Genomic DNA, 24065 nt, shown 5'->3' with positions numbered 1-24065 from the left:
TCTTTCTTGTCCCCTTAACTGTCAATGTTTACCTTTGATTAAGTAAACACATATACACTTGTTTATGTATTCGAAAAGGACACGTACACAGCCCTGTCAGTAGAGTTCTATTACTCATTCCTAACATTAATACGTTGTAAGGGTAGTTGAGGAACACGACCTGTGAAAAGGGGATTGTTTATTTTACAGAACTCGTACATTAGCTTGCCGATGATTTAAAATTCCTTATCTGTTATTGACATAGACATACCTTGGTTTACATCGTATTTCGTGTTGATCAGGCTTGGCGAGATTTAGGAGGTACGAAATTTACATAAATAGTAATCCTGAAATTTAAAATGAGGGATCTGGTGCGATACTCCATATAGATACACATCAATACTAAAGTAAATCTGTCACCCTTCACCCCCACAAAAAAACAATCTCTTTAGTCACTTTCACATGATAATATGGGATATTAAAATTTTATTCGACGCTCCGGTCAGTGTTTCTTATGAAAGCTTGAAACGGACAGGTCTGTGCTGGGGTTGTTTTGACCATGGGCAGGACACTAAAACCCTAACTGCTCTAGATGGCATGCGTCGGGCCTTCCGTATGTTGTTCATTGAGGTAGTCACTAGCTACTATAGGGAAAGACCGCTCAAGATAATTCTGGCTGTAAACCCAACATGTGATTGAGCTAAAAAAGAAAAATGTACTTCGTAAACTGTTAAAGAATCGATTATTAAAAAATAACGAGGTATACTTATATTTCATCATAACAAGCTTCTTGAGGGGTAAAATCAATCAACATTATTTGAATGACTTTAAAACCCATCAACGACTGAATTTAAATCCCTTTAGAAATCTTCATTTCAATACTGATTCATAACGAGTATGATATGTGATGAGAGTGGTCTGTATTGTTCATTTGCTCATCACGGCAATATCTCTGAAAAGGAATGATTGGCGGTCATTGATAACAAATCTTTAGTATACATCTTATTGAACAGAAAAGACAGAAAGCATTGCCATCTGAAATCCAGGTTAAATGACAGACATTAAAGACACAGATTCGTGAACCCAATACATTCACCGAAACATTTGGATCAATATACCGTGAGTCAGCTAATATTCGCGAACATTTCATTTTGGCGAAAGCCGAGAATCAGAACTTGTAAGTTACATATCAAAAGGATAGAAAAATGTTAATATATAAAACTTTGCGTCATTTTCAATCCGAAACGTGACGTCCAGATACAGTTTTGACATCACAACCGATTTCTGACTGGCGAAGCCAATGAAACACTCCAAGGTATATTACACTGATGTAGTTATATATGCAAAAACATTCCATCGGCGAATTTGCTGATAAATATTGTAGCGATCTGGGTCGAAATGCAGTATATTTTGATATCTCCGTCGAGTTTGGAGGTAAGATCTTCCAAAAGACTATTGGCATACCTATGAGAACTTTGATGGCTGACTTGTTTTTGTTTTCATACGTGTCTGAATTCATCGAAAGTTTATCAATACAAGTAACAAATACACGGCAAAGTCGTTTAATTTCACCTCGAGATATACTGATGACGTCTCGTCTTTAAATAACAAGAAAATTATGGGTTACGTTCATCGTATAGATATAATTAAAAATCACGACACAACAGACTCTTCTATATCAGCCGTTTATCTTTATCCTTCAACGAAACAAACAAAGACAGCTTTCCATCTAACTGTAAGATAAACGTGATGACTTCAATTTCCCTATAGTGAATTTTCCATTTCTGGATAGCAACATTCTTGAAGATTTAGGAAAACAACAGTTTTACTGTCGTCGTGATAATCTATCTAAACATATTCTATTTCTTTGTGCGATAAGAAGCAGGACTTGTTTGATGCTCGTCAGTTTAACTGTTGTCGTATACCTTGTTCTCATTTGAGAACGTGACATTACTAACTTGGATTTAATATTTAAATTGCGGTTGCCGTCGATGAAGCAGAAGACGCTAGCTCTCCCTGAACACAGTCTTAATCTCCTTGTACTTTTTCAAAAGTCTCAGTGTAGATCTTTCTTTTGTTCATATTTTGCTCTTGTGTCATTGAATTTGAGTTCGGATTATGATTATGTTGACATGTTGGTATTTTTTGACATAATAGTCTCGGATTACTTTCTGCTGAGGAGTATAGACAATTTTATAGCAAGTTATTTCTGAATATTAACTATCCTTTCTAGTATTTCAATTTCTCCATTCGATCCAAACACCTGTAATTACTAGAAAGTCACAGTCTGGTCCTTTGTTTGTACCTGGAGACTCGAGAGAGATGGTATCGGTAATGACCTATTGTCAATAGCAACTCCACGTCTGGTCCCGGGAGGTCAATGGTGTTGTATTACTGTCGTGAAAATCTTTTTGAATTGTCTGATTTACTATCTGGTAACATGCATTTAAACGCCCGTTAATAATTAAAACGTTTGCAGCCTGTGGTAACAGTATCAATATTAATCACGAAGCACAGATACCATATATCATGTGTCATCAGCTTCAACGCACTCTTTTATCTATTTTTTTTTTACAATATTTATATTTTTAGACTGGGATAATGACAAATATATATGAATATGTATTTAAAAAAAATTATGAACACATTCTTCATTTAAAAAAAAAACATTTACAGCCTGTGGTAACATTGCCGATATATTCTTCCATTGAGGTAATTCATATATCATGTTTCGTCAGCTTCAACACTCTTTTTTCATTTGTTTATTTTTTCAGATATTTATTTTTTAGACTGGATACTGAAATATACGTGTAAATATATATACACACATGTATAGATATCACTTTCTGTGCTCTTTTTTTGTAAATGTATAAACATTTTTTTTCATTTTCCCCAGTTTGATCAATCTGTTGAATACTCAATCCGATACGTTCGAATCTGATGGATCGGAAACCAACCATAATACACCACAGTCACTAAAATTCGGATTATCGTCCAAATCAAATCAATTAATATAGATCACTAAACAGGATTTACGTGTCAAAATATAGTGTTACATGTAACAGGGTTTATGTGATGTGAAGATAGAGAACTTTGCCATATACAAATGAGTTCTCAGTATATTTTTTATCGTACTGATCTAACCCTACTGACCTACAGATATTTGGTCTCGAGCAAATCTGAAGTTTTGCCTTTAAAAAGTAAGGAATCTATTTGATGTATCTGATAATGGTATATTACTAAGTTTTGCATTTGGGAAATATTCATATTAAAAAAAAAATAAAAAACAAAACAAACAAAATAAAACTTCCATAGGTAAGTCAGGGATCAGTCATTCTAATGTTAGACAGGCACGGACTGATGTTTCCTTCTATGTTACTATGAAACTCTTTGACATATGAATAATTTTGGAAATGTGTTGTTCAACTGAAACTTACATCAGAAAGTGGCGCACACAGAGCCTCCTTAGAATAAGCAGCAGCAGCCTTTAGATGTAAAACCACAATGATGATGGCTTGTCGGCCATTTTGTATTTCTGTTCAATCTCGGGTTCAAACAGGAACAAAAATGGACCAAGGATCTACCAAGCACTTCTCAAGAACTAGCAAAAATTAAACTCTTTCAAAATGGCCACCTGTCGGCCATTTTACTTACTTTTTTGGGTAAGTCTTTGCATTAGATAAGCAAAGAAGTACTATGAGGAACCATCAAATGATATTTCAGAGATTCTTCACATCCTCTTCCAGAAATAGTGGTAACAAATTTCAACGGTTTCAATCCAACATGGTAGTCTGTTGGCCATCTTGTCTTTCAACAATTCCCCACATCAATCATGTACAACTCGAAAAAAAGTGAACATAGCTACATAATGAAAATGATCCATCCCATACCTCCCAAAAAACAGTAGTAATCATCCATACCAGTCAAAGTCCGTGATGGCTCTGTCAGACATTTTGATTTTTAGAGCAGCAGATCAGTCTCAAAATTGAACAGACACACATAGGAATTATTGAAATCCAATATATATATATAAACCAACTGATTGTAAATGAAAGAGCGTCCTGTACAACCAATCGTCTGATGACGACGACGACGACGACGACGATGATCGATCTGTACAACCTATCGTCTGATGGTGATGATGAGCGATCTGTACAGCCTATCGTCTGATGATGATGATGATGAAGATGAGCAATCCGTACAACCTATCGTCTGATGATGAGCGATCTGTACAGCCTATCGTCTGATGATGATGAGCAATCTGTACAGCCTATCGTCTGATGATGATGATGATGATGATGATGAGCAATCTGTACAACCTATCGTCTGATGATGATGAGCAATCTGTACAACCTATCGTCTGATGATGAGCAATCTGTACAGCCTATCGTCTGATGATGATGAGCGATCTGTACAGCCTATCGTCTGATGATGATGAGCGATCTGTACAGCCTATCTTCTGATGATGAGCAATCTGTACAACCTATCGTCTGATGATGAGCAATCTGTACAGCCTATCGTCTGATGATGATGATGATGATGAAGATGAGCAATCTGTACAACCTATCGTCTGATGATGATGAGCAATCTGTACAGCCTATTGTCTGATGATGATGAGTGATCTGTACAACCTATTGTCTGATGATGATGAGCAATCTGTACAGCCTATCGTCTGATGATGATGATGAGCAATCTGTACAGCCTATCGTCTGATGGTGATGATGAGCGATCTGTACAGCCTATCGTCTGATGATGATGATGAGAGATCTGTACAACCTATTGTCTGATGATGATGAGCAATCTGTACAGCCTATCGTCTGATGATGATGATGAGCAATCTGTACAGCCTATCGTCTGATGGTGATGATGAGCGATCTGTACAGCCTATCGTCTGATGATGATGATGAGCAATCTGTACAACCTATTGTCTGATGATGATGAGCAATCTGTACAGCCTATCGTCTGATGATGATGATGAGCAATCTGTACAGCCTATCGTCTGATGATGATGATGAGCAATCTGTACAGCCTATCGTCTGATGGTGATGATGAGCGATCTGTACAGCCTATCGTCTGATGATGATGATGAGCGATCTGTACAACCTATCGTCTGATGATGATGATGAGCAATCTGTACAGCCTATCGGATGATGATGATGAGCGATCTGTACAGCCTATCTTCTGATGATGATGAGCAATCTGTACAACCTATCGTCTGATGATGATGATGAGCAATCCGCACAACCTATCGTCTGATGATGAGCGATCTGTTCAACCTATTGTCTGATGATGATGAGCGATCTGTACAGCCTATCGTCTGATGATGATGATGATGATGAAGATGAGCAATCTGTACAACGTATCGTCTGATGATGATGAGCAATCTGTACAGCCTATCGTCTGATGATGATGATGATGATGAAGATGAGCAATCTGTACAACCTATCGTCTGATGATGATGAGCAATCTGTACAGCCTATTGTCTGATGATGATGAGTGATCTGTACAACCTATTGTCTGATGATGATGAGCAATCTGTACAGCCTATCGTCTGATGATGATGAGCGATCTGTACAGCCTATCGTCTGATGATGATGAGCAATCTGTACAGCCTATCTTCTGATGAAGATGAGCAATCTGTACAGCCTATCGTCTGATGATGAGCAATCTGTACAGCCTATCGTCTGATGATGATGAGCGATCTGTACAGCCTATCTTCTGATGAAGATGAGTGATCTGTACAGCCTATCTTCTGATGATGATGAGCAATCTGTACAACCTATCGTCTGATGATGATGAGCGATCTGTACAGCCTATCTTCTGATGAAGATGAGCAATCTGTACAGCCTATCGTCTGATGATGAGCAATCTGTACAACCTATCGTCTGATGGTGAGCAATCTGTACAGCCTATTGTCTGATGATGATGAGCAATCTGTACAGCCTATCGTCTGATGATGATGAGCGATCTGTACAGCCTATCGTCTGATGATGATGAGGAGCGATCTGTACGATGATGAGCGATCTGTACAACCTATCGTCTGATGATGATGATGAGCAATCTGTACAGCCTATCATCTGATGATGATGATGATCGATCTGTACAGCCTATCGTCTGATGATGATGATGAGTGATCTGTACAACCTATTGTCTGATGATGATGAGCAATCTGTACAGCCTATCGTCTGATGATGATGATGAGCGATCTGTACAGCCTATCGTCTGATGATGAGCAATCTGTACAACCTATCGTCTGATGATGATGAGCGATCTGTACAGCCTATCGTCTGATGATGATGAGCAATCTGTACAGCCTATCGTCTGATGATGATGAGCAATCTGTACAGCCTATCGTCTGATGATGATGATGAAGATGAGCAATCTGTACAGCCTATCGTCTGATGATGATGATGAGCGATCTGTACAACCTATCGTCTGATGATGATGATGAGTGATCTGTACAACCTATTGTCTGATGATGATGAGCAATCTGTACAGCCTATCGTCTGATGATGATGATGAGCAATCTGTACAGCCTATCGTCTGATGGTGATGATGAGCGATCTGTACAGCCTATCGTCTGATGATGATGATGAAGATCGTCTGATGATGATGATGAGCGATCTGTACAACCTATCGTCTGATGATGATAATGAGCGATCTGTACAGCCTATAGTCTGATGATGATGATGAGCGATCTGTACAGCCTATTGTCTGATGATTATGATCGATCTGTACAACCTATCATCTGATGATGATGATGATCGATCTGTACAGCCTATCGTCTGATGATGATGATGATCGATCTGTACAGCTTATGGTCTGATGATGATGATGAGCAATCTGTACAACCTATCATCATCATCATCATCTGATGATGATGATGATGAGCGATCTGTACAGCCTATCTTCTGATGATGATGAGCAATCTGTACAACCTATCATCTGATGATCGCAGGCTAAGAACTGCTGAGGAAGTCCAAACTGAATAACAACACAGAGACAGTTTTACAATTTGTTGTTTTAATGTTTTTGTGACAAGTGAGTGAGTATGAAGATGACATATTTATCAAGGTGTATTATAATAATCACCAGAACATGGAGTTAGTTCTTTATAGTCATATAACAGTTTAAAGCGTCAAAGTAAAGCAGGTATTCTGTTTTAGAGCTAACAACTTATTTTAAAAGGAGATCAAAATATCAATTGGAAAATTGAACAAAAAATATCAAGGTTTGATAATTAATATCGCAACCGGCATTCATGACAAACATATCAGCTATAACACCAAATTACCTAACTACTGGCCACAAGAAATCATATCAATATATTGTATTTATTTCATAATCAATAAAAAATTATTCAGGAAGATTGATTTTTATCTTCTGTTTGTTATACAACCTGTACAAGCATTCCAAGATCGATATTGGTTAAACAGAATAAATTTCTGCAGAGAAATACACAAGGTGTTCAACACAATTAAATTTCAGTACAGAAATGAACACAATGTTCAACAGAATTAACTTCAGTACAGAAATGAACATGGTGTTCAACACCGTCAACTTTAGTACAGAAATGAACATGGTGTTCAACACCAACTTCAGTACAGAAATGAACATGGTGTTCAACACCATCAACTTCAGTACAGAAATGAACATGGTGTTCAACACCAACTTCAGTACAGAAATGAGCATGGTGTTCAATACCATCAACTTCAGTACAGAAATGATCATGGTGTTCAACACCATCAACATCAGTAAAGAAATGAACATGTTGTTCAACAGAATCAACTTCAGTACAGAAATGAACATGGTGTTCAATACCATCAACTTCAGTACAGAAATGAACATGGTGTTCAACACTCTCAACTTCAGTACAGAAATGAACATGGTGTTCAATACCATCAGCTTCAGTACAGAAATGAACGTAAGTACAGTGTACACATATATTGCTTCAAGTATTGCGATTTATAAATGGAAAACTTGTGATTTTAAACTTGCTGTAGATCTTTTGTATAACTCACAGATTATGATATAAGAACAGTTTTATCTGTCCTTCTATCATTCTAAACTGTCATTATACACCCAGACATATTACAACTTAATGATGTCATTAAAAGATCATTAAACTTCCATTATTTAATTTAATTACAATTTCATGAAACTTGCTGTATGAAAATAAAAAAGAGACACTTCTTAAATCATACTTCATACATGTTTGGTATCTGGTTCAATTGAGTACTTCGTTTGAAGTGCAAATAAATCAGAATGAGTAAGGTTGGTTCACTCCATGAAGAAATTTTGAGCTCTGAGACTCGGTGCTATGATTTTGCATCAAGATCTATAGTAAAGTATGGTAATATCTGTATTCTAATTGCCTAATTAAATGTTTAATGGGTTTGTTAAAGTTATTAATTTATATCAATGACTTTTTCTGATGTAGTGGTTACAATAGTATGTAAATCTTGGTTACACAATGAAGAATTTTTATCAGAAGAAAAAAAAAAAAAACCCACCAGGTATGAAATTATGAGACAGTGTGTAAAAGGATGTATATTTCATTAACAATTTCTAATATTCTGGCACACAATCATATACATTCAGACACAAACATTACGCTTCACATGTCATTCCTACAAATATACACACCTATTTTAGTGTTTTAACGTTGCAGTAATGCCATTCTACTGATATCATTTAAAAACCAAAAACATTATATAATATGAATGGACATGTTGCAGATCACTTGATATTGTTACACAAGATGGGTATTTGTAGGTGGTGCATTCATCATTTTATCATGTTAAGGTAGAGAGTAACACCTCTGGTTTTTTTACCTCCAACTTAAAAGAGTTCTAGACCTAGCTTTAACAGATTTGAAATGAAGACAACTCTTAACTGCATACAGTAGTTAATTGGTAGATAACTCTATCACAACTGTGTAACTTTGAGAACAACTTTTCTTGACATTTTTTACATCAAACACACAGTGGTCCCATAATGCTTTGTAAATCAAATGTATAAAATAAAACGAGGTAAAACTGATTTTAGGTAAAATGACAAAATTAATATTATCTGGCAACCAAGAGGGAAAAAATGTGATTAAAAAAATTAATTAAATTGAAGACAAATTTAATTGAAAAAGTTCAATTAGAATAAAATAATATTTGGCATTAATTTAGTATAAATGTAGGTTGTTTCAGAAAAATAAAAAATGAAATCTACGTAAACAGTGTTATACAACATTGTCTATATTTTCCAGTTAGTTTGTGTGACTGATTTTCACCGTGAAGCTCTGAATGTTTGAGTTCAAAAGAGTGTAAACTTAGTTCAATGTTACACTAGGAGTTTATAAAACAATGTGTATCGACATCACCTCCTCTCACCTAACTAAACTCTCAACTGTGTATGGAACAATAACTCACAGTACAAACAGAAAATATCTTCATCTTGTACATCAACAAGGCATGTATGCAAGCAATTTTAGCATTCAACAGATGCTATTGTTAACAGACAGTAACTACCACTCAGGGGGCAGGGTGGGACGGGACGGGGCGGGGCGTGGCAGAAGGCAGGGCAGGGTGTGGTGGGGAATGAAAATATATACTAAAAATGAAGTACAATGAATAATGTTGCTGTACTTTGATTGTATTTGATCCGTTTCTTCCTGCAGTTGGGAATTCAGTCATTTTTATATCATTTCATGAATTTTGGTTTTTGAACACAAAAAGGTGGGTTGGGGGTAGGGGGTGGGGGAACAAAAACAAATGTTTACCTGTCATCCCCGGTTCAGTTTCAAAAAGAAAGTTAACTCTGAATATCAACTAAAATGACAAACTTATATAATACCAGGTATTACCTGAAACCATCTTCCAATAATTCTCCCATCTATTGTAATCATACTTTTTATGACTGGGTATTGTTTTTTCCACAACTATTTCTTCTTTCTAGGACAAAAGATTTGCTCCAACCTGAGCAGTTTTTTGGTTCAAATGATTGAAATACTGACTTATCAAATAATAAAACTTTTCCATTTTCTGTTTTGAGTTTGAGCTGTAAGAGCAAAATAAACACGAGATGAAAATTTGTGTTCAAAACACATCACACTCTCTTTACCGAATATCAAAGGCAAAACACAAAACAATAAACATAAAATTTCTTAAAAGTAAATAAATATATATATCCCTCTCTGTCAGCACTAGATACTTAATTGTCACATACGAGTATATTTTACAACACAATGGTACAATATTTTTGTCATTTTTTTTTCATTATCATTTTATTTTCATTTAATATATCTAGTTTTAATTTAAGCCTGATTTTATGTTAGAGAATAGATGAGGGTATATTTTTTAAAAATTTTGTCAAATTATAGCAATTTTGAACGGTTTGCCATGATTAAAACAATGACAATACAAAGGGAGTTATTCAGCTCAATCTTTATTCAAAACATTATACTGAATGAAAAAAAAAAAAAAACAGAATCGGCATTTAGTCACACAAGGGGAATTTTTCACATGTGTAACACAAATAACAAATACTGTAGAATTGTAAATGAATATCAACTTTTCTCTGTCACAAAGAAATATTAGGATGAGGGGACCAGCTGTCAAAGCAGCTCAAATACTTTAACATTAAATGAAGTTTTTTAGCCAAGGATCACAAATTTCACAAATAATAAAGATCAACCACATGCTTGCCAACAATATGACATAATGAGAAAAGTTCCACTATTGCACTGATTTTATCTGACAATTTCGATAGGCCATTATTTCTGCCCCAAAACTTCCTTCTTAAAAGTAATAAACAGGATCATGGCTTTATTCCAATTACATCTATCAGAGGAGCACATGATTTTGAACAATAAACCCAGTGCCTTTAACAAAAATTGATGGAATAAAAAAATGAATACGCAAACACTTAAAAAAAATTGTTATAAATAATAAAATGATTGGTTATCTGTAAAATCATTATAAGTTGTAAAACTATGTTTTTAAGACACTTACAATGCTGCTTTATGGAAGATGAATGACACTTTTTATCTGATAACATGGTAATACAGCGTCTCACGTGGGTTGCCTATCTAACAATGATACAATGTGACACAACACGGGGCAAGATGTCTATATATATATATAGTGTTGTCTTTTTCCAGCAGGGATGGGAAGGTTTATATGTTAAATGTACATTACATGAACAGGTCCACCTGTTCTCTGTTCTCTTGTGAGCAAAACAAGTATATGTCGATGCTATGTTTCAGAGATTTTCAGAATCTCACAGGTTTTTCCATATAAATATTATCAAGCCCGCTGCTGAAAACCTCTGATTGAGATTTTCTGATGCAAAACTTCTGTGATAGTTGTATATTGCCCAAGGCTTCATGTTTCCAGTGGCGTGATTAAACAATCACTATAAACCAGAATCAGAATTCTGGAATCACACATCACAGGAGTTCTAGCACTTTTGAAATGTTGTGATGAAGGTGAGTTTCAGCCACAACTAGCTCACACTGGCTGATGATGATTTTCGAGAGTCGTCTCCCCTTATCTGTTTGGCTTCCCCCATGAGTGTGTGTAACATCTTACTGAGCTGATCATCTTCCATCCCCAAATCCCGGATGACATGAGTTGATTTTGCTGGTGCAGTTTCTGTTGAATCCAAAAAAATAATGGACACTATATTAAGGCATTATAAAATGGTAATTGTTGTATTAATCAAATCATTGTTAATTAATTGAATTTTATTAATATATGACTGTTAATTGTAGTATGGATTAAACAATTGTTTTACTAGTAAACAAGATGTGCTGATGAAACAATATGCCCTGAAAATTCTGAAGTGGGATATTAAAACTGTACTGTATAAGGTATGTGCTAATTGCATTCACACATATGTCTTCATTTTGGTAATGATTTTTTAAAATTTTCAATTGTATGTCAAAAGTCATGGTCAAGGTCACACAGTCAAAACTTTTGATACCATAGGAAAGCTCTTGTCACATGAAACACACATGCCAAATATGAAAGCCCTACCAATGTTGCAATAGGTTTGGGTAAGGTTAAAGTTGACAACAAACAAGACAATATGCCTCCAATCTTTCGATCTGGGGGCATAAATATTCTGATAATTATTTCTGAGAAAACAAACTCTTAAAGCCTGAGTTTGTCTGAAACATTCAAACACAATCTGTACCTTCTGAATGTAAGTTTATTACTAAGAGATATTATACAGCTTTAACACGTATCACTGGACTTGTTTGATTCCTGATCTGTTGTAGCAGTTGTAACATATCTAATACACAATGGTTTGTTCTGATCTATCACTGAGGACTATGAAAATAAAGATCGCTGTAGAGGACCCCATTTTGCCTCACAATATCTGTAGTGATTGATAAAATGACAAAGATACGTAGTACTGTCAGTTATATTATTGATGGTTTAAATATTTTTCACTTCTTATTTCACAGATGATAGTTTTGAGGAAAGGATTAGGAAGGTGGGGAGGGGTGGGTTTTTGGGGTTGAGTTTTCAGGGTAGAGGTTTGAGGGTGGGGTTTAAGGGTGGGGGTTTGAGGGTGGGGTTTTCAGGATGGAGGTTGGGGATAGGGGTTTTAATCCTTATTTTGGCCACATCCTGCTTACCTTCTATAGGTGTATCCTCGTAAAGTGACCCTTTCCTTAAGAAGGCAGGTTTCTTCCTTGGGGAAGCTTTCTTTAGTGGCATTACATGTTCACAGGCATGCTTCCAGAATGCTACAAATGATATATGTTATGGATTACTAAAATTACACATATTATTAAAATAGTACACACAAGGTTTTGTATTTGTATATCAATGATAAATGTGTCTTGGACAGATCAGATCAAAAACTCCATCATTTGGACAACATCAGACAACACAACATTGTTGCTGACCATCCTATTTACCAAGGCCACATGAAGTGTAGTTATGTCCCTTGGTTCAAATATAAAGGACTATTATGATACAATAATAAGCCTTATCTAACTTAAACAAGTTATATTTAGTTGCAAGTCCTGGTTGGTACCTATACATGCTTGTAAAGCCATCACCATCCTTTCTTCTTTAGCTCTACCTTACTTCATACACAGCCTACTCTAAGTCAGCACTACACAACCTACTCTAAGTCAGCACTACACAGCCTACTCTAAGTCAGCTCTACACTACCTACTCTAAGTCAGCTCTACACAACCTACTCTAAGTCAGCTCTACACAACCTACTCTAAGTCAGCACTACACAGCCTACTCTAAGTCAGAACTACACAACCTACTCTAAGTCAGCTCTACACAACCTACTCTAAGTCAGCACTACACAACCTACTCTAAGTCAGCTCTACACAACCTACTCTAAGTCAGCACTACACAACCTACTCTAAGTCAGCACTACACAACCTACTCTAAGTCAGCACTACACAAACTACTTTAAGTCAGCTCTACACAACCTACTCTAAGTCAGCTCTACACAACCTACTCTAAGTCAGCACTACACAGCCTACTCTAAGTCAGCTTTACACAACCTACTCTAAGTCAGCACTACACAAACTTCTTTAAGTCAGCTCTACACAACCTACTCTAATCAGCACTACACAACCTACTCTAACTAAGTCAGAACTACACAGCCTACTCAAAGTCAGAACTACACAGCCTACTCAAAGTCAGAACTACACAGCCTACTCAAAGTCAGAACTACACAGCCTACTCGAAGTCAGCTCTACACACTCTACTCTACGTCATTCCATAGCAAGAAAACAAAGGATGCCAGAGTAACCTACCTTGATCGAGAAGATGCTGCTGTAGTCCGTCCCACCATTTACTCAAGTCTTCAGCTGAGTCAGCTGCAAGTGTATGTTGAAATGTGCCACGACGCTGGACAGTCTTTATGTGGAATGTGTGTGACCGCTCACTTGTCCGTGGGTCAGCATCACTTATCTGAGTGTTCTACAATATAATAAAGGTCAGAATCATTTATTGTGTCTCTATGATGGGGTATTGTTCGGTCCAAGAATACACGTCCTATATTTATTGTACGTTATCTGGTTAACAGATGAAAAATGTGAAGCAACTTAATTTTCCTAAGACTTTAAGAACATACTTTTTAGGTGTTTTCTGATGTGAATTACAGAATACTGAGGGCATAGTCTGTGTATGGTTATAATAATCATCATAGACCACCACCTGTGATCTTGTCCAGGGCTCTCACATCCCATTTTGGGACTGGGGCCCGGGGCCCTTAGAATTGGGAAAAATAACGGCGTTTTCCTTAGAATTGGGAAAACTTGGGGTCTAACTTGGGAAAAAAAGATACTATTTTGCATTGGGAATTCGGCCCCAAATCTGGCAGATCAAGAGCCCTGTTATCCTACCATTTTGATAAGCACTGTGACCTTGACATACCTTTGTGAAAGGTATTGTGACTTCCACAAGTTTGTGACCTTGACATACCATTGTGATTTTCACTTTGCCTTGATCTACCTTTGTGACATGCATGTGATCCAGAACTGTGTTTGTGACCAGTACTGTGACCTTGACATACCTTTGTGAAAGGTATTGTGACTTCCACAAGTTTGTGACCTTGACATACCATTGTGATTTTCACTTTGCCTTGATCTACCTTTGTGACATGCATGTGATCCAGAACTGTGTTTGTGACCAGTACTGTGACCTTGACCTACCTTTGTGACAGGTACTGTGACCTGTGGATCTGTAACCTCTGTGTCGCTAGGTGACAACCAGCAGGACAACTGTAGGTTTTTGAGCATACACCAGTACCGTCTCCACTTGGCTAAATCATCGTCCTCCTGAAAAAAATCAACCAAGAATTGAATATCACAGAGAATGTTTCTCTATCTAAGCAGGTGTTCCTCCATCTTCAAGGCCATAAATTAAATATTTTTCTGGGAGGTAAAAATTTCAATATAAGAAAGATCAAATCAAAGAATTTGTGGGGAAAATATCTTTCTGGTGTATCCAAGGATATTAGGGATATTGTATGTTCCAGCTGATCTGCTGAAACCCTTAATTAGGGTATTCACTATGAAAACAATTTTCAGTTCCAAATTTAACCTTACATAGGAATTTTTTTTTTAAATAAAGGGTAAAATTAAAAACACTTGGTGAATACATTATTCATTCCGTGTTAAAATTAAAATTTTACAGGGTGAGTGTACACAAGTGATTACTGGGCAAAAGAAAACACAGAGTAAGGGAATTTTCCACAGATTTTCTGTTTGACAACAGGTGGGCTACCTGCATACCAACCATAGGGATATCGAGATCATACCTGTATATTGAGATAGCCTGTGACCTCTGGTGACACTAAACAATCGGGCTGAGCTGCCAGTCGACAACAGTAGTGTCCAAACAGTGGAATCTCACATCCAGACTCTGAAACATTTAATAGTATATAGATAATCGCTCTTATTTTTTTTTTTTTTAAGTTTGTGTTTTTTAATTATCAGTTTACTGTCACAACACATTTATATTTCTCTTTTTATATACTAGCAATTTTTTCCCCAAGAGTTTCATTTACATCAAACATTAAAGAAATCCTATTAATTCATATTGATTTCCAACTTCAAAATTAAAGAGTTATGTCCCTTCCATTACTTATATTACTACATATTTCATAATTACCTGCAGCTTGATTGGTTGATACAAGCTGGAGGTCAAAGGTCCTAACGGAATCATCAACATCTTTCAGCTCCATAGTTCCTTCAGCTACTAGCTCAAATCTTGGTCCCCTGTTATAGATTCAACACAGACTTTTAAAAGTGGACACAACATGTGAATTTACATTTCATATTGGCCAGAAAGTAGCTATTGGGAATTCAATCCATTATCACACATTTTTTATTGCAACAGCACATGGTAGTAACAACTAAAATTGATGGCAGTATGTAAGTGCTGACAAGAGCATCAATAGGACCGATGGATGCTCCCCAAATAAACACTAGAAGTTTCATGTTGATATATCTTAAAGCTTTTGTGTTACATTCTGAACAAAATTTAATCTGAAATTAAAGTTTATAGACTGATGGAGATCAGTGAATTTTTAATTTAACATCTATCTGATAGATAACAGTATTAGGTACTTACAACACCATGTTTCCTATAATGTCTGCGTCGTTCTGGAAAATAAAGGTTTTATCAAGATTTATACAATATAGACAAGATTTAAAATTTTAAAGAAAAAAATCAAAAACAAAATTTAAAAAAATACCCAAGGACAAATATAAATTTTCTCAAGTCATTCTAAGTTATATCTATACTTTTTGTATTTTGAAAATGTTTACATACACTGCAGTATGCTACCAATCTACGATCCAAAAGTGTTTACATAGAGTAATATTAATGTACTTGTGAATTGTCTCGTATCTCAAATGGTAAATCGAAAGGCAAAAACTGATTATGGACATGATAAATTTACAAAAAAAGAATGCTTTAAGGGGAAAAGAAATGAAAAGCATTATAAACAAATCCCTGATATAATCATGAATATTTCACATAATTCTATAAATGAGCAGATTATTATCTTTTTCATGTCGGCAAATTGCACTTTTGTATCTTGTTCCGTGAAATAAAAAAAAAAGAAAAAAGAAAAAGAAAATGAAAAATCAAAATTGTGCAGCAAGCTCAGTAAATTTTAATGAATTTTACAGCAATAGAACACTTGTAAATTTAGTTAACAAACTTTATTATGTCCTAAATCTTGCTTCATACATCAGCACACATCTCAAGGTTATGTAACATATTGACCAACATACCAATCCGGATAGTCGTTTGCCAACACTTCGCCCGACAGAACCCGAAATATCGTTGATTTTCTTCCGGAGTTTCTTTGGTGTGCTAGCAATTGTGAGATCTTCATGAAGTTTGTGACAATACACTTCTAACTTACACTCAAAGTTGTGAGGAACATTATCACTGAAAGCAGATAGAAAATATCATTAAATTTTTCAGGAAATTTATCCTACTGGACATAGGGTATAAAACTATACCATGAGTTGATGTGAGATGGAGCTAAAATATAAAATGATATTCTTGTCAATTTAAAGCAGAACTCAACAAGGAGATCAAATTTTCGAAAAAAAACATCTCACAATACTACTTCAGTCAGTAAACATCTCCAGTAATTAGTCTATGTCTGGTAATTAGTCTATGTTTTGTAATTAGTCTATGTCTGGTAGTAAGCCTATGTCTGGTAATTAGTCTATGTCTGGTAGTAAGCCTATGTCTGGTAGTAAGCCCATGTCTGGTAGTAAGCCTATGTCTGGTAGTAAGCCTATGTCTGGTAGTAAGCCTATGTCTGGTAATAAGCCCATATCTGGTAGTAAGTCTATGTATGGTAATAAGCCAAAGTTTGATAATAAGCCAATGTCTAGTAATAAGCCCATATCTGGTAATTAGCATGTCCCTGGTAATAAGCCCATATCTGGTAGTAAGTCCACGTCTGGTAATAAACCCTTGTCTGGTAAAAAACCCATCCATTTCTGCTGCTATGGACAGTATTAGTGCTACCAATATGCTATCTCCTGTAATAAGCCAGCTCTCAGACATAGAATCGGAGGTATAATTTTCTAACCCCACTGCACTTATTTTAGTACAATGGCACAACTACAGCACACTCAATGGTGCAATGCAACAAACTTCATATACAGTAGTAGTCAGAAATCTATATCATTGATCCTGATGTACATACTGAGACAAAATCAGTCAGTGTATAAAACAGGGATTAATATAAATGAAAAAAAACCCCACTATTCATTTAAAGAGGGGCAGTCAGTACTTAATTTTGATAGAATACACCATCACATTCAAATGTTACATCTATGGGTTAGACTAAAACAACCTTTCCCCCTCCAAATTCCTCCCAAGAGTTATTTCCCATTACAAATCTAACAGATACTATGCATCTAAACTACTAGAAATACATTCAATTATCTCCAACCAATTAAGTCAAGAAAAAAAGGTCAGAAACATTAAATTTTAGACCCATGCATTCAAATTAATCATGGCAGGTTCTTTTCCTGCATTTTAAACCTCACAATAATGAGAGCCAGATGTAATGAAGTCCTTCACACATTGCTGGCTGTCAGAACATGGTTTCCAACCAAACATCTGGTAACCTGTCAGAAATAGCGGAGTAGAACTGTGAGAACTTCCTTAAAACTTGTGTGCTTAACTAGGAAGGGGCAAATGTCACAAGGCGATATACGGTATACTGTATGTACATATTTTAGAAGGGATTCCAATCCAAGACAACAATTTGTAGCCAAGTGAAGGACTCAAACATCACTTTACCTGCTATATATTATGAAATAACTATTTTTCCTGGAGTTTTTATTTTGGTGATTTCGTGATACTCTTAATACATAAATTCATACATCCACAAACTGTTAACATTAGTACAAGTAGATTTATTGAGCTATAATCATTCAGAAGATTAAGTGTACAGGAAAAAGTATTTAGATAAAAAACATGACAATTGACTCCGATGAAAATATATGATTTTAGAATATAACAATAACTGTTTATAAAACAGGCAAAATACAACTTGTTCAGCAAAAAAGAAGTGATCAAAATACTCCCAGATTACAAATACTTCTTCACAGAGTTTTTAAGTCTGTGAAGAAATTCTTATATTTTTGTAAAAATGAACCATTAAGTGCTGTAGATGAGTTTTTTCAGTAAGTTAAATTTTCACACATACCAAAAGCTTGTAGCAGAAGGATGTGTTCATGAGCGAGACTACTTTTTTTTTTTCATTTTTGAAGTTATTTTGCAAGGTATACATAAAAAAAAAAAAAAAAAATCACCAAAATAAGAGCTCTAGGTAAGTAGCTTTATTCTTGATGTAGATAATGATATTTGATACATAACACAGTAAAGCTAGTGCCAAACTAACATAATGAACATCAGTTTCATAATAAATGCAACCCCGTTCCAGTAATTACTGTAAGCTTTCAAAGTTGACATCACGGTTCTTAGACTGGGCTCTAAAATTCAAATAAAGTCATACACAAGAAAATATAGCTGGCATTTATTTCAGCCTATTTGAAATTCTGTTTTTCTATTTCCTGCTCAAAATAGACTTTAACACTTCCAGTTTAAACAAAAGCCAAATAACCTTGCATTTAATCTTACATAAATCATGTGACTTAACACGATAAAGATAAGAGTTTGCTGGAATCAATACTACAGGCAAGTATGACTTTATGTAGATAAACTGTCAATTCTTAAACAAAACTTCCCGCTAAATCTTGTCACATGTAGTTCTGAATGTAATTCAGTATGTACAGCACTTCTATCAATGTTGTATCTGAGCCTAAAAAAAGGTGTTTTTTGTTTGAAATTTTACTGATATGTGGAGTGATTTCAAATCTCTAGTGACTTAACACATGGGAAGTTTTATATATTTTGTAATTTTTTTTATGTTTACATATCAGCCAAATTTATTTTTAGTTTTCACAGGAGAGATCACATAAGTATTTGTACAAGGTCTTGATTAAAAAAAAACATATCTTAAGTGTTTTCAAAATTATAAATCATGTGAAAAAAAACCCATAATAATTAAGATTTGTAGTCATGATTTTCTGTCAGAAATAAGGAGGTTCCCAACAGTAAATCCTACATATATAGACAGCATTTCAATAGTTTAACATTCACTTTTGCTTCTCAACAGTACCAGGATTGGGCCATACATGTAAATTTTTAACCCTATTTTCTATTACAACATATTGGAAGTTTAAAATGATGTGAATATTTCTAAAATGAGAGGATATTGGAATTTATTTTTACATTCAATCAATCCATTTCCTGTGTCAATTTCAACATGAAATGTAAATCTGCTTAATCCTGACCGCCCTCCATTGACAAAGGCTTTTCAACATTAAGATCATGTCCCTCAGTGGATCCTGTCACCGAACTATACTGCTGAATCGGTAGTAATTTTTGTTGTGTAATGAAAAATCACAAAAATGATATGGACTTAAATATCAGTTTTACCAGGTACAATAAAATGAAAATTGAATAGCTTAATAAGATTCAACTTTATAGAAAACTAAAAATCTTCAAAATCATATGATTATTTAATGAAACTTCAACCATTCATTTATGATGTCATTTCTATTTCGCAAACTTAAAATAAAAATAAACATTATCATCTCATCCTGGTACCCGCCCTTTTTTTTGTGTTTGTTTTTTCATCCTGCTGATTTTTGTCCATATATTCGCCGCAATGGTATACCAGCTGCCCAGCTGCCTCATGAGGAAAAAGGTGCCATTTATAATCCAGAAGCCGTACCTCCCTTCACTGGCATTTTATGTTTTACTGGTTTTCTGAAGAAGTGATCCCTCACCATTTACAGAAGATGATATCCCTACATATATCAAATGCCTCATCTATGGTTACCTCGATGATAAGCAGATTGATTTCATCAATCAGTAACTAATTATGACAAGTGAACCATGTGCTGAATATATCTACATCAAGCTAGCTGAAAAAACCCATCAATAGAAGACTGCAAGAATTTGTGACATCATAAAGTACTCACAAACTGATGACATCATCAAAAGAGAGGTCAGTCATACTCCTGTCGACATTACTAATGAGAGATGTATCGTATAGGTCTGTCCCAATCCGCACTAAACAAAATACTGCAAAGCGGCGATAATCTGCAAGGAAATCATCATTTTGTTCTTTATATAAATTTCACACATACAATAATTCATGTCTGAGTCTTAAAAAAAGCCCACCTTTTTTCTGAAATAGTCACACATGTGGAAGTGAAATGTTGGAAGGAACATGATTGTGCAAATATACATAAATATACATACGAACATGGTTTAGTTCAGTCTTAACAGTTGTCAGATAACACAGGTGATACTCTGTGAAATTGTGAAATAGAATCTCCAGATAGATACACTTTCTGAAACATAGGAGTGAAAATCCCTAAAGCCAATAGAAAGTCTAAAAAAAAAAAAAAGAAAACTGGAAAATACATTTCCCACTAATGCGTTGATCCATAAATGCATTTGACTGTTTTGTACATTTGCTTCGATGAAAATCAATTTTTTGTCCTTTATATAACAAACTGATAACAGGCATATCAAAGGATTATATTGATTGAGATAAAACCAGATTTTTCTTAGACTTACCTCCCTTGTTCTTAAAATGATCTGTATCTTTCCACATCAAAGGGATTCGGATATCTGTAAACAAAAATATTTATGATATTCATCACCGTAACATTTTCATGAGATAATGCCGCATTCTGTTTTCTGCAGGAGGGAGCTGGGGGCACAGTTTAATCCGATCACATCAACTTACCAACCACCACATCAGTCATGCCAGGAACAAGACTTTCCTTAATTTATATTCTTCATTATGCCCCAATATACAACAGTTGAACAGAAACAAGAAAATGTACTTGGTTTCATCACAGTGCCAAGCCCAGCAGCTGAACACTATTTGATTACTACTATTTTATTACACAATTATCCTATGCTGGCTGTTATGGAGTCAAAAACCCTGATGTAGATGCCAACAGCTCCTCCTAGTCACATTCTGACCGGGTAATGCCAACCTCTCCTCTATAGTGGTGAAAACTCCGAAATAAAATCTGATCAGGGTAATTATCTGATCTATCCTTTAAACTATAAGTCTGGCCAGAACCCGGAACAGGAAATATTTATTGGCATTTAAATACATCCCAGTCATACTAACACTGCAGGCATGTAAAAACTGAATCCTTTTTTTGTTTTTTTGATAAGCACTTGAGTTGATATGGAACATATCAGGATATCTCATGGCCAATATACATCTGAAAGTGGTTTGAATATTTCAGTGAAAAGCCAGCAGTCAAGCTGAGTTTATTAGCAGTAGGATTTACGCTGTTGAATAAAGTCACAAACTCTCCTGCATCGATCAGCAAGACAGTGGCATGATACCTATATATTACACTAGTTTTCTCTGTGTTTAAAAAGTTGGATTTTTTCTCTGACAGTGTGGCTTTTGTTTTCTCCATTTACTTCTTTTCTAATCACAAAACAATGATTGCATGTATCTGTATGTATTAGAACACCACTGTGACTTATAGACTTTCCTGATGTTGAAATAAATATGACCAGTGCCATATCATGAGAAGAAATCAATAACTCATCACTCATTCTAGATATATTATATGTCATTTTGAGGTTTTACTAAGGAAATTGAAGAAAAATTAAAGTAAGGTTTTAGTATAGAGAACAGATACTAACCTGACACACAAAGACTTGACTTACAGGGGACTTGGTTACCATCCATAGACCTAGAAATAAAGAGTTCAATGAATAACGGCAAATCATCAACAAACTTAGCTTCAGAAGCTTGCTATTACAAAACATTAAGCTCCACCACAGCCTTACTCACTAAGCTTCAACACAGCTTTACTCACTAAGCTCCACCACAGCCTTACTCACTAAGCTTCAACACAGCCTAATTCACTAAGCTCCAACAGTCTTACTCACTAAGCTCAAACACAGCCTTTCCACTAAGCTCAAATACAGCTTTACTCACTAAGCTCCACCACAGCCTTACTCACTAAGCTCAAACACAGTCTTTCCACTAAGCTCAAATACAGCTTTACCCACTAAGCTCCACCACAGCCTTACTCACTAAGCTTCAACACAGTCTTACTAACTAAGCTCAAATATAGCTTTACTCACTATGCTCAAATACAGCTTTACTCACTAAGCTCCAACACAGCTTTACTCACTAACCTCCACCACAGCCTTACTCAATAAGCTCAAACACAGCCTTACTTACTAAGCTTCAACACAGCTTTATTCACTAAGCTCCGCCACAGCCTTACTCACTAAGCTTCAACACAGCTTTACTCACTAAGTTTCAACACAGCCTTACTCACTAAGCTCCACCACAGCCTTACTCACTAAGCTCCAACAAAGCTTTACTCACTAAGCTTCAACACAACCTTGCTCACTTAGCTCGACTACAGCTTTACTCACTATGCTCAAATACAGCTTTATTAACTAAGCTCCAACACAGCCTTACTCACTAAGCTTCAACACAGCCTATTTCACTAAGCTCCACCACAGCCTTACTCACTAAGCTCCACCACAGCCTTACTCACTAAGCTCCACCACAGCATTACTCACTCAGCTCAAACACAGCCTTTCCACTAAGCTCAAATACAGCTTTACTCTCTATGCTCAAATACAACTTTACTCACTAAGCTCCAACACAGCTTTACTCACTAAGCTCTACCAAAGCCTTACTCACTAAGCTCAAACACAGCCTTACTTACTAAGCTTCAACACAGCTTTATTCACTAAGCTTCACCACAGCCTTACTCACTAAGCTTCAACACAGCTTTACTCACTAAGCTCCACCACAGCCTTACTCACTAAGCTCCACTACAGCCTTACTCACTAAGCTCCACCACAGCCTTACTCACTATGCTCCACGACAGCCTTACTCACTAAGCTCCATCACAGCTTTACTCGCTGAAGTGATCACTTCCAATACATCCATCTTTAGTAAGTCGACAAAATTCAATGGGTTCTTCCATTTGAAACAAAAATTCTCACATAGTTTGCTAGCTAAATGAATTTTTAAAAAAAACTGTAAATGTATTAATTTATTAACAAATTGGGTTATTTTGTTCAAGTGTGGTCAAATATATGTTAAATACAGTAAATTAAGAGGCGAATCCTACACACCATTCCAAGCCTGTCATTTTATCTTGAAGATCCAGCATGGACCTCTTCATTTTCTGGTTACAATCCTATTTATTGATCTATCCAAATTTGTAAAACATTGTTATACCCGGCAGATATCAGTTCAGTTTTCCAATTCTCAATAACCAATCTCCCTATGACTGACGTCAGTAAGCAATTTCAGACGTAAATGTTACAAATGTTGTAAATCTTCTTCGATTTGTCCATTTGCTTGAAAACTCATATCAATTTAGAAGAAGAAATAATGGACTATCGGAACATTTTGACAGTAACACAAACCTAGAAAGAACAGTTTCAAACTTCAGCATAATTATTTATGTATTGTGATTACCTTTG

General features: G+C 35.6%; 1 protein-coding gene across 2 annotated transcripts in view; it reads right to left on the bottom strand.

The window, feature by feature from the left end:
• Nucleotides 1-7002: 7002 nt before the first annotated feature.
• Nucleotides 7003-24065, bottom strand: part of LOC132544898 (rhotekin-like) — a 34753-nt gene continuing 17690 nt past the window's right edge. For both annotated transcript variants that reach the window (XM_060208551.1, XM_060208550.1), the window contains exons 3-13: nucleotides 22251-22300; nucleotides 21150-21203; nucleotides 20546-20666; nucleotides 16757-16916; nucleotides 16089-16120; nucleotides 15627-15733; nucleotides 15274-15377; nucleotides 14666-14791; nucleotides 13766-13931; nucleotides 12617-12727; nucleotides 7003-11624 (exon numbers count right to left, since the gene is read on the bottom strand). In XM_060208551.1, coding sequence (XP_060064534.1) covers nucleotides 11476-11624; nucleotides 12617-12727; nucleotides 13766-13931; nucleotides 14666-14791; nucleotides 15274-15377; nucleotides 15627-15733; nucleotides 16089-16120; nucleotides 16757-16916; nucleotides 20546-20666; nucleotides 21150-21203; nucleotides 22251-22300 — 1180 coding nt within the window. In that variant the 3' untranslated portion in view covers nucleotides 7003-11475. The remainder of the gene's footprint in view (nucleotides 11625-12616; nucleotides 12728-13765; nucleotides 13932-14665; nucleotides 14792-15273; nucleotides 15378-15626; nucleotides 15734-16088; nucleotides 16121-16756; nucleotides 16917-20545; nucleotides 20667-21149; nucleotides 21204-22250; nucleotides 22301-24065) is intronic.

Source organism: Ylistrum balloti, unplaced genomic scaffold (assembly GCF_031769215.1).
Source record: "Ylistrum balloti isolate Yb309-2 unplaced genomic scaffold, AGI_CSIRO_Ybal_v1 Utg369814, whole genome shotgun sequence".
Taxonomy (NCBI): domain Eukaryota; kingdom Metazoa; phylum Mollusca; class Bivalvia; order Pectinida; family Pectinidae; genus Ylistrum; species Ylistrum balloti.
The sequence above is the reverse complement of the archived record's forward strand: the minus strand, read 5'-3'. Positions and strand labels throughout refer to the sequence as shown.